The 17,220-nt window shown below is 43.0% G+C and overlaps 1 protein-coding gene across 1 annotated transcript in view; it reads right to left on the bottom strand.

Moving 5' to 3' along the window:
- Positions 1 to 17,220, bottom strand: part of MAMLD1 (mastermind like domain containing 1) — a 301,664-nt gene that overhangs the window by 37,328 nt on the left and 247,116 nt on the right. The window contains exon 3 of the mRNA XM_069747050.1: positions 2,229 to 2,366. Coding sequence (XP_069603151.1) covers positions 2,229 to 2,366 — 138 coding nt within the window. The remainder of the gene's footprint in view (positions 1 to 2,228; positions 2,367 to 17,220) is intronic.

Below are 17,220 nucleotides of genomic sequence, written 5' to 3'. Positions count from 1 at the left end.
CTCCGCCTCTCGCTGAGGTTCCTCAGTTTCCTCTGTTTCCCCCGCCATGACGGAGAAGGGGTACTGAAGGTTAGATTCACTAACCTCCCCAGCAACATCTTCCTGTGGGGTCTCCTCTAGGGACTCGGGACCTCCAGATGGCATGGGAGAAGATTCACGGGTACAGCTACCGTGAAGGAGCAACTGATTCTCCCACAACTGCCAGAAATAGGGAAAATCCCTGCCCAGGATTACATCATGTAACAATGCGGGAACGAGTCCCACTTTGTGCTGCACTGACCCATAGGGAGTAGAAATCCATATGACCGCTGTTAAGTACGAGCGGGTGTCACCATGCACACACGTCACAGAAAACTTGTCAGACGGACCAGACGGAAGTGCCACCAGACTAGCTTTCACCAGAGTCACCACACTTGCAGAGTCTAGTAATGCCACAACATTTTTCCCATCAACAGATAATTCACACAGGTGTTTCACTGTATCATTTTGACCCGCATTCACACTCACTAGCTGTGTAACCAAAGACATGCGTTTTCTAGAGTCTATAACGTCGCACTGCATGGGTTCAGCGGTAACAGGACAGTTCGCAGAAACATGACCCTTCTCATGGCAGCGGAAACACCTAACAGGTCCCCTACTGAGACCACCGTCCAATACTCTTGGTCTCGGAGTGCGAGCAGTCCCGGACTCCTCCCCCACAGTTTTAAGCGATTTTCCTTCACCCGTGGTCCCTGGAACAGTCCACGAGGAGGAGGCACAGACCGGGGGTTGGCGGTGATCGACCATGTAACACAAATGCAGGATCGTATTGCCGCTGTCATGCCCGCATTCTCCACCACAATGTGACAAAACACTCTGGGATCGCCTTTGCTGGGGTCAAAGGACACGTGGTTTGTGCATTGAATCTGAGGCGTACAGCAGGTTTCTGAGCAGGCTGACCTCAGGTCAGATTTATTAACGTGAAAGCAACACAAAAAACAAAACATAAAAATAAATCTTAGCCTGTCCGGCACTAACTAAACAAAATACGTTGCTATCTCAACAACTGGGGGGGCTTCTCCCACCCAGCTAACATCACACAATTCTTGAGCAGAGCTCTTCACTCACGTTTGTCCCACACAGGCAGGCAATCTGTGTGCCCCAGGCAGACACTGGAAACACCCAGCTGGTCATCTTTTATTCCTGCAATCATTAACCCATTAGCACCCTGAAGATACTGAGTGGCCTAGTTCACATAGGACAAACACCTGGGCGAGATATACCTGCCTCCATCTACCACACCAGCATGAGTCTTACATATGCTATCGTAACTCCCGGAAATATCCCCCTTGGTGTGGGACCTGCTCACTTTACCATTGAGATTGACCAAGAGTGAAGCAAGAGGGAGTGCAGAATTAGCAAATTCAGTCCCCCGTTTCCTCTGAGCCCAGTTTTATAGATGCCACTACAAAATAATAAGCCCTCATAAAGTCTTATCGTAAAAAAAAAAAGTTATGGATCTTGGAAAAATAGGAGGAAAAAACAAAAGCAAAAAAACCCCAAAAACAATCTGTTGAGAAGGAATTAAAAGGAATCTGACACTAAGTTTTTGCCACCTTATCTGAGAAAGAGACCCTGATTCCAGAGATGTGTCACTTACTGGGCTGCTTGCTGTAGTTTTGATTCAATCATTGATTTATGACACTGGGCTGCTTGCTGTAGTTTTGATTCAATCATTGATTTATCAGCGGTTGATTATGACTAGAGGATTAGTCAATCTGCTGTCAGATAGTCCTCTGTATTCATGATCTTTGTGAAACCCCGCAGTCACCATTGATTGACCGCTTTCTGCCTATGCACAGTGTACACAAAAAGCAGCCAATTAGTGGTGTGGGTGGGGTTATACACAGCTCAGCATTCAGAGAACTGATAGATCTGCAGGGATTTTGTTAAAAGAGGAGTACACAGACCAGTAAGTGATAAATCGTTGGAATCAGGGTCTCTGCCTCTACATCATGCTGCTCTCAGATGGGCTAGTAAAAACCTGGTGACAGATTTCTTTCGTTATCCGTATGATCTATAAAGCCAAGCTTTGTTGTTCCTTCATCAGATGATTCGCACCATTCTTATGATTTCAGTAGTAAGATAGAACCTGTGCATAGGCCTTAGGCCGCAAGTTACATTTCCAAAAACATTCTATTAAACAAGTTCTATCCAGGTGAGAAATAAAGAAATGATTTTTTACAAACCTGCTGCCGCCTCATTATTTGCTCCTTCAAGATTGCGTTGCGTATGTAGCCATTAGCCGTGAGAGGCGTAGGCCCTGGGCCGGCACTTGGTATGGAGCCTGGTTCTTGCATTCTGGGAACAATTCCAACATTCGGATCCTGCCAAAAAATAGAGACGCAAAAAAAAAAAATTGAAAAAACCCAGAAACAATAAATCAGATGAGAATGATTACTAAAGTGGAATGTCACTATATTTTGCAGCATTCATATCATTTAAGGTCCTTTCAAGCAAATTTCTCACAGATTTCCTTATTTTGTTCTGAAGAACAATGTATTCATGCATTCCTCAGAATATGAAGAGAATATTTTTGGCTATGTACAAAAGCATCGCAGTTTTAAAGATGGCGCTCATTGCTTAAAGGGATCAGTCACCAAGATAGTTACATTTGTTGGCATTGTAAAGCTGAACTAGTGCTCGCGGGCTGCTAGCCTGCCCCCTAGAGGGGACCTGGGAAATGTCTCTGTACTGGGCTGTGACTGAAGCCGTGCCGGCGGCACCTCTAAGACTGAAAACCAGAGGCTGCCCGGAGGAATACAGTTCTGTGTCAGGCATCCAGTGTGGCTTCCAGGTGGCCTTAGATCACTATTAAACCAAAGATTAACCCAATATCTCAAGGTTAATGGTGTTGGGCGACATGACAGGTCACCTTTAAGATGCGCTAAGAGACATCCAGACCCCAAAGTTTGGTATCGGTGGGCTTGGAAGGGTTATAAAATAGTTAAATATTATACTTTCTGTGTCCTATTGCAACAGCTCCCACCCGCCAGTCCTCCGCTCTCCCCCTCTGGTCCTTCAGCGGTGACTCCCCGGATTCCTGCTCATCCCCACTTACTAGCTTGTCTGTACACCATTGATGTCAATGACATGGGAGCGGCTCACTCAGTGCGGGACATGCTGTAAGACTAGGAGGCAGCACTGGAGGACCTGTCGGCTGCTATGGACAGGTGAGGGGTAATGATAGTCTAGTAGATTTTTTTAACCCCTTCCCAGCTCTATAAAAAGCCAGCCGCTATCCATTGCTGGATTCGAGTGTATTGGAACCAACAACAAAAAAAAGTATTCTGGCAAATCCATTATTCGTTTAATTTGCCGTAAATTTGACTTCCTTTGAATCAATATCATCTATTCATTAAGGGGTTTTTCATTGGATACAAATGTGTGCTCACCCAGACTCCCTCTACACATTATATTGATGTGTATCCTTAAAGGGAATCTGTCCCCAGGTTTTCGCTACATCATCTGAGAGCATCATAATGCAGGAAAAGAGACCCTGATTCCAGCGATGTATCACTCAAGTATACTGGGTGCAGCAGTTGTGACACAATCAGAGTTTTTAGAAGTAGCAGAGCTGGAGAAAGCTGCTCTCGCCCACACCTGGCTCTCTGTGTACAGTGTGTATAGACAGTGAGCTGCTTACAAGAGGGGGCGTGATCGGACTAGGGCTCACGAGAGATGTAGTCTGGGCAGTGATAATGTCCTGGTGATAAAACATTCATTGCAAATACACACAGCTTGATAAGTGACACATGACTGAATTCTGTCTCTGCCCTCATGCTGTCTTCAGATTACATAGCAAAACTCTGCTGACAGATTCCCATTAAGGATGGATTTACATAAGAAGAATTGTGCCACTTGGTCATTTATTATATGGCAGAACCACGTTTTTTACATCTTAATAGCGCATTTCTGCACTGTACAGGGAGGGAGTAATTATATATTTGGTATTTGTTGAATTTGCATAAACATTTTGGAATCCCATATAAGATGTAGGGATTATTGAAACTTTATTTTTCCATACAGAGTGCTGCGGAATATGTTGGTGCTATAGAAATAACAAATATTATTATTATTATTACTATTATTATCAGACAGACATTTCCCTATATGAGTTACATTTTAGGTAAAAGTTAGCTGGGTCTTTACAAAGGTAAATATTAGTTCTCCTCAGCAATAAATCTGTACATTGTATCCTGTAAATGCTGATACTGACCGATATAACATACAAATTACGGTAACTCATATGTCATTGAAATGGGATGACATCTAGTGGTCAGCACTGGTAGTACGCCTATTCATTTTACACGTTTTTACAGAATTTCATGCATCAGCGATTTGACATTATACACAAAATTTTCATACGGATCACAAAAAATATATATCTTAAAGTGTACATTTGGCACTGTTGAGATGCAGCATGATATTTTTATTTGGTTAAGACTGCACTCCATGTTTTTGTTTCCAGAAGTGAAAAATGAGTTAAAAAACGATTTGCCATTTTCCTCTGATCTAGCATTGGACATGTGCAATAGAGAAGACAAGGACAATCCCATATTAGAACACCTAATCTATGTCATTATACCATAAGTGTAGGGAACAAATAAAAGTCCTGGGGGCTTTGCCTGGCAGCATGGGTGTTGTGGTGCTCCTGGGAAGCTCCCTATGGTGGCATGCTGTTGTGGCGGTAGTGGTTGCCATACAGTGCTCCTCCTAACAAGCTAGGGACCCACTGAGAGGTTCGATAGTGGGCTTACCGAATGCTAAGTAACAACCTTGTGTTCAGTTTTGTACATTTTGCTTATCCACAATAGATCGATGCATAATATTTGGATGTGGGGTCCGTATCGTTTTTCTATAATGTCACAATTGTAAGAAGCCACAGAATCAAAAAGGCTGCCCAGGACACTCTACAAGCCACTCCGTCTGGCAGATTCCAGAAGGACCCCGACCTTCACCATTTATCCTCTGTACAGGGATCTGGTCTTACAACAGGGTCCAGTGGATTACTTCCACAGAAAGGCTGCCATCTGAAGGAGCGAAACAGAGGAAGGAAGGGTCACCAAGCGGGGTCAGAGCCAAGAGGTCACATCAAGAATGGAACCGTAAGATATGAGGATGGTCAGAAAACAGGAGGACTCAGGAAACCGGCAGAAGCCAAGACCAGGGTACAACTGGCAGTGGAAGTCAGAGCCCCAGAGGTTTAAATAGCAGGCAGCTCCGACCAAGGAGTAATCAAAAAAATCAGACAAATAACACCATAGCTCCCTGATCTAGCGGCACCAAAAGTCCCAGGAATTAAGCAGGACCGATGCTGTCACACATCACCCACATCCAAGGTGCCGCCAAAGCAGGAGCAAAGGGGACAGGAACCGGCATAGACGTTATTGTACAGTGAATTTACATCACTACATGACCTCATTTACCGGAAACACCTTCATATGGACGAGCAGATCTGAGCGCCATGCCAGAAATGTAGAAAGAAAAGCCTCTGAATGAAATCACTATGCAGTGTTATAATAAAGTGCTTTTTACAGCCACGTAAAGCTGCTTTTCGCAATCCACAAAGTATAACAATCCCATCGTGACGCCTGTCAGAGCCATTCAAAGTCAACCACTGAAAAATCACTATTTTGTATGTACCTTGGAAAGACAGAATTCCCCGCCAGGTACTTGGTGCTGCTAAAATCACTTTATTTATCAATGTGTCACTAGGTGAATGCCGCCGCCGCCCCTCCATTGTTGTTTAACAAGGCACCTTAAAATATAAGCGCTGAATGCAAACAGTGTAGCATCGCCGATCTCCAGCTGGCTGGCCGCCTCCGTGTCACAAGCTATCTATTATCCCGCACTTACTGGTAAGCTTTGAATAATATGGATCGCCTCTGGGGGAAGATTTGAAGAAAAAAAAAAAAGGACGGATCCGGTTTGTATATTCTTTACATGAAAGAGGCCGCAGCGCTTCTAACACCACGAGCCTTACCGCCGTCTCGCTTTTTTCCTTCCCCTAGATGCCGCTTGTTGCATGCAAGTTTAACATACTAAGATCCTTTCTGATGTTTGGCTTACGGCTATTACCAGTCACAACAATGGGCGACATAGCATCATCGTGTTCACCCCTGAGATGTAGGCAGCTAAACCAGACAGTCCGCGCTCCCTTCCTTCACTGACACTTCTGAATGGAGGTTTCACATCTCCCAAAAGCATATACTGTACATAGATCTCAATGTATGGTGCCCTGGCAGATGATATCTGGATTTGCTAACCGTATGATCAATCAGTATAAGAGCCTCTTCTCCTCCTTACATCACTGTTCATGCCCTAATAACTTCATGGGATAAAACGATAATTCACTTAAGAGTCCATAAATTGTCCGATTCCACAAAAACCTTTCAAGGTGATTGTCATACCGTTGCTGCCGCCTCCCCAGTCAGCGTCTCTTTCTCCGCGCTCGCTCCCGGCCTCTGCTTCTCGTGCGCACGCGCATACCAGGTTCAGTGCTGCGCGTGTGCACTTCTGATCTTCTGTCTCCTCTATGGTCCTGGAGGACTAATACCCTGAGGTCGGTTCTCCTTATTGTCCTCTCTATGGTACTGGAGGTCTGTTACCTGGAAGTGCTACCCTGCCTGTAGGTATTTAAACTGCTTCCTGCCGTCCCTCTGTGCCTGGTTATCATTTGTTCCTTCAGGTGTTCCTGGCCGCTCTTAGTCTCTGTGAAGTTCGTTTTCCCTCTGACTTTGGGTTTATCTTGTCTTACTGCTGCAGTTTACCCATCAGTCCTGTGTCTCTGCAGTTCCTGTCTTTCCTGCTCCGTAAAGACATGGTTGGGTGAGTTTGGAGTGAAAGCACTTTACTGGTCATCTAAAATCTTTAGCACAAATTAGAATGGAGATTGTGATCCCGACTCTCTCCTCCAACATCAATGTCTGACCTCGCGAATGATCTTCTGGATAAATGGGCAAAAATTCTCAGACACCTCCAAAATCTTGCAGACAGTCTTCCCCAGAAGAGTGGAAGCATATACAGTTGCACAGGTGAAACCATCTCTATATTAACACCTATGGATTTAGATTGGGAGGTCATCAAAGCTCTTGTCGGTGGAATATGTAGGTGTCCCAATACTTTTATAGCATTCAATGCACACCCTAAATGCAGAATGCAACAAAGCACAAAACATCTTATTACGTTTCTTCGGCATATACATCTAGGATGCCTATTTCCCTTTTGCATACAGTACATTTAGATTTTTTTTCTTGCGGTGTGGCCATCATGCTTTTCAAAGTAGAGTGGTAGTCACTTTTGAGGTCTCTGGTATCTGTACGTCTTATATGCCATATAGGCTGTAACATATTCCTGGTATATTACAAGTAGAACTAGAAATATAATATAGAAATACATCAACACATACTATAGTGAGGGCTACCTCCACACATGGACCTGGCACCATGGATGAAGGTTCTGTAATTCCGGCCATATTGGTTGTTCCTCAGCTTCTCCATAAACCGTTTTCTGGAGCAGCCGCACGTGTAGGTAAGTGGATCGCCACTAGTGGGAAGTGCAGTATTTCTTATGGCTCAGTAGCAGCTAACAGTGCAGCTTTGTTATCACATTGTTAGATGTTTGTGGATATTGAAACATGTTCCTTAATTTTCTTTTCAAGGAAACAATTGAATTTCCTCTTAAAGCAACAGCTCATAGGCATCATGCACCAGCCGTCCATGCAGTCAGATCCCAACCTAAAGATTATTTACAGGAATTATGATCTGACGTGGGCTCCTTGGGTGGTCAATGCTCAGCAAGATTTGTTAGGGCTTCACAGCAATTCGGTATGACACGAAGAAGATGACGTTTGCCGGGTTTCAATCAGTCGGTGCTTTCTTTACATTGCAGGAAGTATCAAATGACAATTTTATATTTATGCCGCTTGTAATCATAATATGTTTCCAGTTAATCTGTATGCAATTAGCATTGCAAATGTTTTCAGGTATGAGCATGTGCCCTGGGGCTTAGTTATTAAAGGCAAATTCATATGCAGCACAGATATTACACACAGACACACACTCGCTCCGCCTCGGGAGCCCGCTTTCCTCTGGTATGCTTGTGAATTGGAAGCTCTTACACCCTGCTTCCTCATCTCTCATTGTCAAATAATGCAATTTGGGCAATAATGTCCTGTCCATCTATTTGCCCCCTCGTTTTACACTATACGGACTGCTTGTTTCTTGCGGACTGCGTTGGGAAGGCAGACTGGGAATTTGATTTCCCCGCTGCTGCCCTGGTATATCAGACAATTATGGTGGGTTCACACTAAACGACCTACGGCAGTTAAATGACCACCAATTGGCTACATGTTGGCTGATCGGTTGCTTATTGCTTAGTAGCAGGGCCGGACTGGCCATTTGGCATTTCTGGCCAATGCCAGAAGGGCCGGTCTGGTTGTGGGTTGCCTTGTGTGCTACTTTGTTAACAGAATCAATGTTCTCAAGACACCCATACTGTTAACAGTTGTGACGGAGCACAAAGCCGGTCACTCCGTCACTTACCTCAGCATGCCATAGGTATAATTAGAAATATTGGTCTTGTAGTAATTCTTCCTTTCCTCCATCCAGGGCAATATTAGTTATATATCCCATCTAGTTATTGGGGACGGGGACACCATGGACCTGTGTGATTCCAAATGCCAGGACTGAATTTCATCCCCAGTTCCCACCTGCTTTGTAGTCTATTTTCACAGGCTGAACATTGTTTGCGTGGTGTATAGGTGACGTCTTGCCAGCCCAGCTACTCATAATCTGAGCCTTGGATCCAGGAGGGTAAGTAAATTCATGCAGCTCCTATCCCTGGCCAGAGAGCACTGATCTGGACGGTGGAAAGGCGTTGTGCAAAGTGATCTGCTCATCTTTAGAGGCGAGAATGACTAGGAACACGACTTCACAATAGTTGTCCAGTGTACCACAACCCCTAGTCTTGCTAAGAAAGAAAATGATTCATGCAGTAAATAGATGAATCCATTGGATGGATGCAGTGACACAAGTAAGCAGTAGAGTTGAGCACATTTTTCAACATTCGGTTCGGATTACGTTCAGTGGCTAATATGGTTTTTGCAATATTTGCCGAACACCATTGGAGTCATTGGGAGTAGAAATAAGCAAATATGTTTGAAAACGATCGTCATACATAAATTCGTCACAACTGCGGTACCAATATGGCACAAAGATGGCAAATTCAGATTTGGCAATAATTTCCGAACATATTCTCTCAACTCTAGTAAGCGGCAGAAGAGAGGGCGCTATAAGTGTAGTAATTGATTAAAAGGATAATGAATGATGATGGATTACGGTCATCCTGACATGCAGTATGAGTGGGCATAACTCCACTGTACACGGTGAGATATCATGGGGCTTTAAGCCACAATAGTCCAACTGGGATATTCGTCAAACTCAACCTCCAAGCTAAATGTTGTACAATGGAAGAAAATTAACTATTTCTAGTAACGATGTCACGGTGAAAGGAAGCTTGAGATAGAAGGTACAGAAACAAATGTTATTCAGTAGATATGCAATGCGTTTTGGCTCTATAGAATAAATACCTGATGAAGGCTCACTCTATTGCCCTATAGAGCTGAAACGCATTGTTTGACTAATACATAATGTTTGTTGCTGTATCTTTGGGACATAACGTTCCTTTCACTGTGGTAACACCGCTAGAGATAGTCCATTTTCTTCCACTATATCACATAGTTACTAGGTACCGTTCTACACTGTTGGCCCTTAGTTTTGATTTGTGTGCAGCTGTATAGGGCAGCTATTGGCATTAGCAATGATATTTTACTTAAAGAGTAGCAAATGTGTGTGTTATGTGTGTTTATAGATGATCAATGCTCTTCCAAAAGGTTTGTAAATAATACATTGCAGTTCAAAAGTCCAGGGCTGCATTGAAAGTTATGCAGGCTCCAGAGCTGAAAGCTCTCAGAAAGTAGAAATAATGTCCCCGATTCAGTCAACTAATTTATTGGCTAATGCAGCTCAGCCTCAACAGCGTCACAGGTCAAAGGCTTTCACAAGTACTGAAGGAAACGAAAGATAGATCCAGATAGATCTGTTTTTTATTAAAATTTTCCATAAAGTAAGGAAGCAAAACAAATCAGGATTAAGGATTCTTATCCGAAACGCGTTGATTGGGGCGTGATCATCATTGTTCATGAGAGTATTCAAAATATTGTGATGGTTTTGCTTCCTAATTTTATAGAACTTTCTAAGAAAGATGAGCTAATTATCAAGAACATTAGAGGATCTTTTATTCAATTTTTTTGTTCTTGAAGCTGCCACATGAGGTCTGTTAGTGGGTTACTCCACTCTCCCTATTCCGATGCAGTGCACAGTTAACCAGGTACATCATGCTAGTCAGTTAACTGTTATATGAGGCTTAGGACCCATTTTAGCAATTTAATGTCAGAAAACAAAGTTCTATGTATGGCCTCTTATATTAATAAGTGTACAACTATATTTTACTTTGTGCAATCTAAGATTTGTACATTGCTTGTTCACAGTGGAAGTCATCCACATCATAAATTGATCATGGAGTTCATTTATTTGCTATGAAAGAACCACAATAAGAAAGAACATTGTCTTTCTAATGCCAATAAATGGAGTTAGTAGAGATGAGCATATCTTTTCATAATTGAATTGGCTGTGTTCGTCAAATTTTATACAAATATTTGATTTATGTTTTAATAAATTTGATACAAATTATAACACTGAAACTCCTTGACTTGCCTAGAAAAAGGAATTAGAAAGAGAGAGAAAAATCCAAAATAGCACGGAGGGGTTTAATACTGCTCCTCTTTTTTTGTAGTGTGTAAAGAATGAAAAAAATGCTATTATTAAGGTGTTGTTACCGTAGTATATCACCGATCAATCAATTCACACAATTCACAATGAGCGACCATACAGCTACAGCAGTTCCCTATTTCACTTGAATTTTTGGATTAGTATTCACTCACTGAGACTACCACTCCCATTTTAAATCTGCTTAAGTACTGAAAGTAGTACACCTCAATTAGATTAGGCCTTTCTTTATCACTAGGTAGAATGAACTGTGTGGTCTGAGGTCCAAACCCTACATTGTACAAGCATAAAATGGCGCTCTGGTGCTCATTGGTTGCCCCACCCATCTTTTATACTGACTGTGATAGCCCCCCTGTTCGGCTGAGCTAGACTATGTGATGCTGCATGGCATTATGGGGAAGCACGCACGCTCGTGCCTGATGTCATTAGCTTGCTCGTTGGGTGAGAAATGGCGCCAGGATTTTTTTTTTATTTGATCTTTGCAAATCAAATCGCAGATTGTTCAAATTCATGGGGACCGGTGAATCTTAGGGAATTAGATTCAAAGTCGATCCTCAGCAGATTAATCCGCTCATCTCTAGTAGCTACCTTAAGAATAATGTCCAGCACTTTTAACAAGCCTTGCAACAGGACTAAGATTGCAAGCCAAAGCAGAATACATCCTGCGGTGACAGTCAGCCATGACTGAATGAGATTTTACATGATAATCTTAAAACAGATGGACACCATCTTGAATTAATAAATATTTGAACTGATAATAGTGTTTGGGAAAACTAAGGGAAGAGTCAGACGGCTGTATAATTTGTACGGGAATTGTAACACAATGCTCTGACTGGCCAGCGGCTCTCTCGGCCCAAGCGTGACAGCATGTATTTCTATGCAGCTGTCACGCTCGGGGGAGCTGCTGGCCAGTCCGAGCATTGCGTTGCATTCCCCATCCACGTTATACAGCTTCCCTAGTACTGTAATATTAATTTTACACATTGTGATTCAGTGACCTATATTACAGCAAGGGGCGCTGTATGTGTTCCTCAGGACACGCATGGAGGCGTATCTGTAATGGTGATAATGGAACAGTGTCCGGCATGATTGTAAATGGCCGGTATGTGTCGCAGAAGGAGTCTGCACTGTAAGCCTGTAGTATTGTTGTTCTGGGACCTGTAGTCCCACAAGTATTTGTATAGTTGTAAAGGGAGGCTTGCAGGGTTGGTCGGAGAGCTGAGTGGGTCTGGTCAACCACACACACCTCTCATCCAGGGGAGGGGTTACAGGTACATAATGTGACCATAGCGTGGTCACATTTTTGAGAGTGTATGGACCTGAATGGTCAAAGTTAGGGTTGAGCGAAACGGGTCGAACATTTTCAAAAGTCGCCGACTTTTGGCTAAGTCGGGGTTTCATGAAACCCGATCCGACCCCTGTGCGGGGTCGGCCATGCGGTACGCGACTTTCGCGCCAAAGTCGCGTTTCAATGACGCGAAAAGCGCCATTTCTCAGCCAATGAAGGTAAACGCAGAGTGTGGGCAGCGTGATGACATAGGTCCTGGTCCCCACCATCTTAGAGAAGGGCATTGCAGTGATTGGCTTGCTGTCTGCGACGTCACAGGGGCTATAAAGAGGCGTTCCCGCCGACCGCCATCTTACTGCTGCTGATCTGAGCTTAGGGAGAGGTTGCTGCCGCTTTGTCAGAAGCAGGGATAGCGTTAGGCAGGGTCCATTAACCACAAAACCGCTTGTGCTGCAGCGATTTGCACTGTCCAACACCACCCTCGGTGTGCAGGGACAGTGGAAGTTTTTTTTTTTTTTTTTTTCCCCTCAGCGCTGTAGCTCATTGGGCTGCCCTAGAAGGCTCCCTGATAGCTGCATTGCTGTGTGTACGCCGCTGTGCAAACCAACTGCTTTTTTCAAAGCACAAATCCTCTTGTTCCTTCCTTTCTGCACAGCTATCTTTTTTGTTTGTCCACACTTTTTATTTCATTTGTGCATCAGTCCACTCCTTATTGCTGCCTGCCATACCTGGCTGAGATTACTGCAGGCAGGGAGATAGTAGCTGCCTGCCATACCTGGCTGAGATTACTGCAGGCAGGGAGATAGTAATTGTAGGACATTCCCTGTTTTTTTTTTTTTTTTTTTTTTGGTGGGAGATTAAGATTGGCAATTTGGCATTTCTGCTAGAGTGCCATCCCTGTGTGTGCCATCTCTCTCACATAGTGGGCCATAGAAAGCCTTTTCATTTTTCTGTATTTTTTTTTGTGGGGTGTATAAATTCTCCCTGATAAAAATACAGTGGGAGATTAATATTGGCCTTTGGGCTTGTGTGCCAGTCCTGAGTGTGCCATCTCTCTCACAAATAGTGGGCCATAGAAAGCCTATTTATTTTTTTTTTTGGTTTTATAAATTCTCCCTGAAAAAAAGGGAGATTAATATTGGCCTCTGGGCTTGTGTGCCAGTCCTGAGCGTGCCATCTGTGCCAGCCCTGAGCGTGCCATCTCTCTCACAAATAGTGGGCCATAGAAAGCCTATTTAATTTTTTTTTTTGTTTTATCAATTTTCCCTGAAAAAAGGGAGATTAATATTGGCCTCTGGGCTTGTGTGCCAGTTGTGAGCGTGCCATCTGTGCCAGTCCTGAGCGTGCCATCTCTCTCACAAATAGTGGGCCATAGAAAGCCTATTTAAATATTTTTTTGGTTTTATAAATTCTCCCAGAAAAAAAGGGAGATTAATATTGGCCTCTGGGCTTCTGTGCCAGTCCTGAGCGTGCCATCTGTGCCAGTCCTGAGCGTCCCATCTCTCTCACAAATAGTGGGCCATAGAAAGCCTATTTTATTTTTTTTTTGGGTTTCAGAAATTCTCCCTGGAAAAAAAAAGGGAGATTAATATTGCCCTTTGGGCTTGTGTGCCAGTACTAAGCGTTCCATCTCTCTCTCTCTCTCAGTCAGTGGGCCATAGAACGCATATTTTTGGTTTTATTTGTTTTCTAAATTCTCCCTGAAAAAATCATTTTATTTTATTTGGTTTCTAAATTCTTCCTGATAAAATCATATTTTTTTTATTATTTTTATTTCTAAAGTCTCCCTGAAAAAAAAAAAAAAAAAACAACCAAAAAAACAGTGGGAGATTAATATTGGCCTTTCTGCTTGTGTGCCAGTCTTGACTCCTGGGTGTGCCATCTCTCTCTCTCTCTCTCTCTCTCTCTCTCTCTCTCCAATTGTGGTCCATAGAAAGCCTATATTTTTTTTCCTTGATTTGGGTTCTAAAATCTACCAGAGAAAATAACTCCATCAATCATTGGTAGAAAAATATTGGCCTCTGGGTTTGTGTGCCACTCCTGACTCCTGTGTGCGTCATCTCTCAGTCAGTGGGCCATAGAACGCCTATTTTTGGTTTTATTTGTTTTCTAAATTCTCCCTGAAAAAATCATTTTATTTTATTTGGTTTCTAAATTCTTCCTGATAAAATCATATTTTTTTTATTATTTTTTTTTCTAAAGTCTCCCTGAAAAAAAAAAAAAAAAACAGTGGGAGATTAATATTGGCCTTTCTGCTTGTGTGCCAGTCTTGACTCCTGGGTGCGTCATCTCTCAGTCAGTGGGCCATAGAACGCCTATTTTTGGTTTTATTTGTTTTATAAATTCTCCCTGAAAAAATCATTTTATTTTATTTGGTTTCTAAATTCTTCCTGATAAAATCATATTTTTTTTATTATTTTTTTTTCTAAAGTCTCCCTGAAAAAAAAAAAAAAAAAACAACCAAAAAAAACAGTGGGAGATTAATATTGGCCTTTCTGCTTGTGTGCCAGTCTTGACTCCTGGGTGCGTCATCTCTCAGTCAGTGGGCCATAGAACGCCTATTTTTGGTTTTATTTGTTTTATAAATTCTCCCTGAAAAAATCATTTTATTTTATTTGGTTTCTAAATTCTTCCTGATAAAATCATATTTTTTTTATTATTTTTTTTTCTAAAGTCTCCCTGAAAAAAAAAAAAAAAAAAACAACCAAAAAAAACAGTGGGAGATTAATATTGGCCTTTCTGCTTGTGTGCCAGTCTTGACTCCTGGGTGTGCCATCTCTCTCTCTCTCTCTCTCTCTCTCTCTCTCTCTCTCTCTCTCTCTCCAATTGTGGTCCATAGAAAGCCTATATTTTTTTTCCTTGATTTGGGTTCTAAAATCTACCAGAGAAAATAACTACATCAATCATTGGTAGAAAAATATTGGCCTCTGGGTTTGTGTGCCACTCCTGACTCCTGTGTGCGTCATCTCTCAGTCAGTGGGCCATAGAACGCCTATTTTTGTTTTTATTTGTTTTATAAATTCTCCCTGAAAAAATCATTTTATTTTATTTGGTTTCTAAATTCTTCCTGATAAAATCATATTTTTTTTATTATTTTTTTTTCTAAAGTCTCCCTGAAAAAAAAAAAAAAAAAAAAAAACAAAAAAAAAACAGTGGGAGATTAATATTGGCCTTTCTGCTTGTATGCCAGTCTTGACTCCTGGGTGTGCCATCTCTCTCTCTCTCTCTCTCCAATTGTGGTCCATAGAAAGCCTACATTTTTTTTCCTTGATTTGGGTTCCAAAATCTACCAGAGAAAATAACTCCATCAATCATTGGTAGAAAAATATTGGCCTCTGGGCTTGTGTGCCACTCCTGATTCCTGTGTGCGTCATCTCTCACTCAGTGGCCCATAGAAAGCATATAGTTTGTTACATTTGTTTTCTAAATTCTCCCTGCAAAAATCTATTTTTTTTTTTTTGGGGGGTTTCTAAAGTGTTCCTGAAAAAAATAAAAATAAAAAAAAAATAATAGTGTGACATTAATATTAACATTTGTGCTTCAGTGACAGTCCTGCGTGTGGGGCATCTCTCTAATTTGCAGCCACCAAAAAAAGAGTGTGTAACATTGGGCCTGATTTTCGCTGTGGTCTCACCAACCTGTAAAGGGGTAGCTAAATCATACTGAAGTTATAGCTCACCGTGTAAGTTGTGTGACTGCAACAAATAACGTTAGTTTGGTTACGTTTTTAAAACAATGAGGAAGTCTAGTGGAAGAGGTCGTGGCCGGGGGCGTTCATTGTCAGCTGGTAATGAGGGTAGTGGTAGTGGTGGAGCATCAGGTGGTCGTGGGGGAAAAAATATTGCACCTAAGTCTGGAGCTGTGGAGCCAGGTTCGTCGTCCGGCTACACAAGGCCTCGAACGCTCCCTTTTCTGGGATTAGGAAAACCGCTTTTAAAGCCGGAGCAGCAAGAGCAAGTTTTGGCTTATCTTGCTGACTCAGCCTCTAGCTCTTTTGCCTCATCTCGTGAAACTGGTAAAAGTAAAAGCAGCGCGTCGTTAGTGGATGTTCACGGTCAGGGACAAGTCACTTCCTTGTCCTCTTCAGCAAAAACAACAACAGAGAAGAATGCAGCAGGCGACACAACGGGTTACTCCATGGAGCTCTTTACACATACCGTCCCTGGCTTAGAAAGTGAAGCAGTTAACAGTCCATGCCCATTACAAATTGAATCTGACATGGAGTGCACTGACGCACAGCCACAGCCAGACTACTATGCTGGTCCTTTGACTCAGACCACAACATTGCCCTCGCAGGGTGCTGATCAAGAATCAGACCCTAATGAGACTATGTTGCCCCATCACGAACGCTATACCACCGAACGACACGGTGACACAGACGAAGTTGCGCAGGAGGTACAAGAAGAGTTATTAGATGACCCAGTTCTTGACCCCGATTGGCAGCCATTGGGGGAACAGGGTGCAGGCGGCAGCAGTTCTGAAGCAGAGGAGGAGGAGGGGCCGCAGCAGGCATCAACATCGCCACAGGTTCCATCTGCCGGGCCCGTATCTTGCCCAAAACGCGTGGCAAAGCCAAAACCTGGTGGAGGACAGCGTGGCCATCCGGTTAAAGCTCAGTCTGCAATGCCTGAAAAGGTATCCGATGCTAGAAAGAGTGCAGTCTGGCATTTTTTTAAACAACATCCAATTGATCAGCGCAAAGTCATCTGTCAAAAATGTTCTACTTCCTTAAGCAGAGGTCAGAATCTGAAAAGTCTCAATACTAGTTGCATGCATAGACATTTAACCACCATGCATTTGAAAGCTTGGACTAACTACCAAACGTCCCTTAAGGTTGTTGCACCCTCGGCCAATGAAGCTAGTCATCAACGCAACATCCCTTCCGGCAGTGTAGGACCACCATTTAGCGCACCACCTGCTGTATCTGTGCAGGTATCTTTGCCAGGCCAAAGCAGTCAGGGTCAGGGAATCACCAGTTTCGTAGTAGGAAACACTGCATCTAGGGCACCGGCGGCAACAATACCATCTCCCACCGTCTCTCAG

The sequence above is a fragment of the Ranitomeya imitator genome, chromosome 2, assembly GCF_032444005.1.
Source record: "Ranitomeya imitator isolate aRanImi1 chromosome 2, aRanImi1.pri, whole genome shotgun sequence".
NCBI classification, from domain to species: domain Eukaryota; kingdom Metazoa; phylum Chordata; class Amphibia; order Anura; family Dendrobatidae; genus Ranitomeya; species Ranitomeya imitator.
The sequence above is the reverse complement of the archived record's forward strand: the minus strand, read 5'-3'. Positions and strand labels throughout refer to the sequence as shown.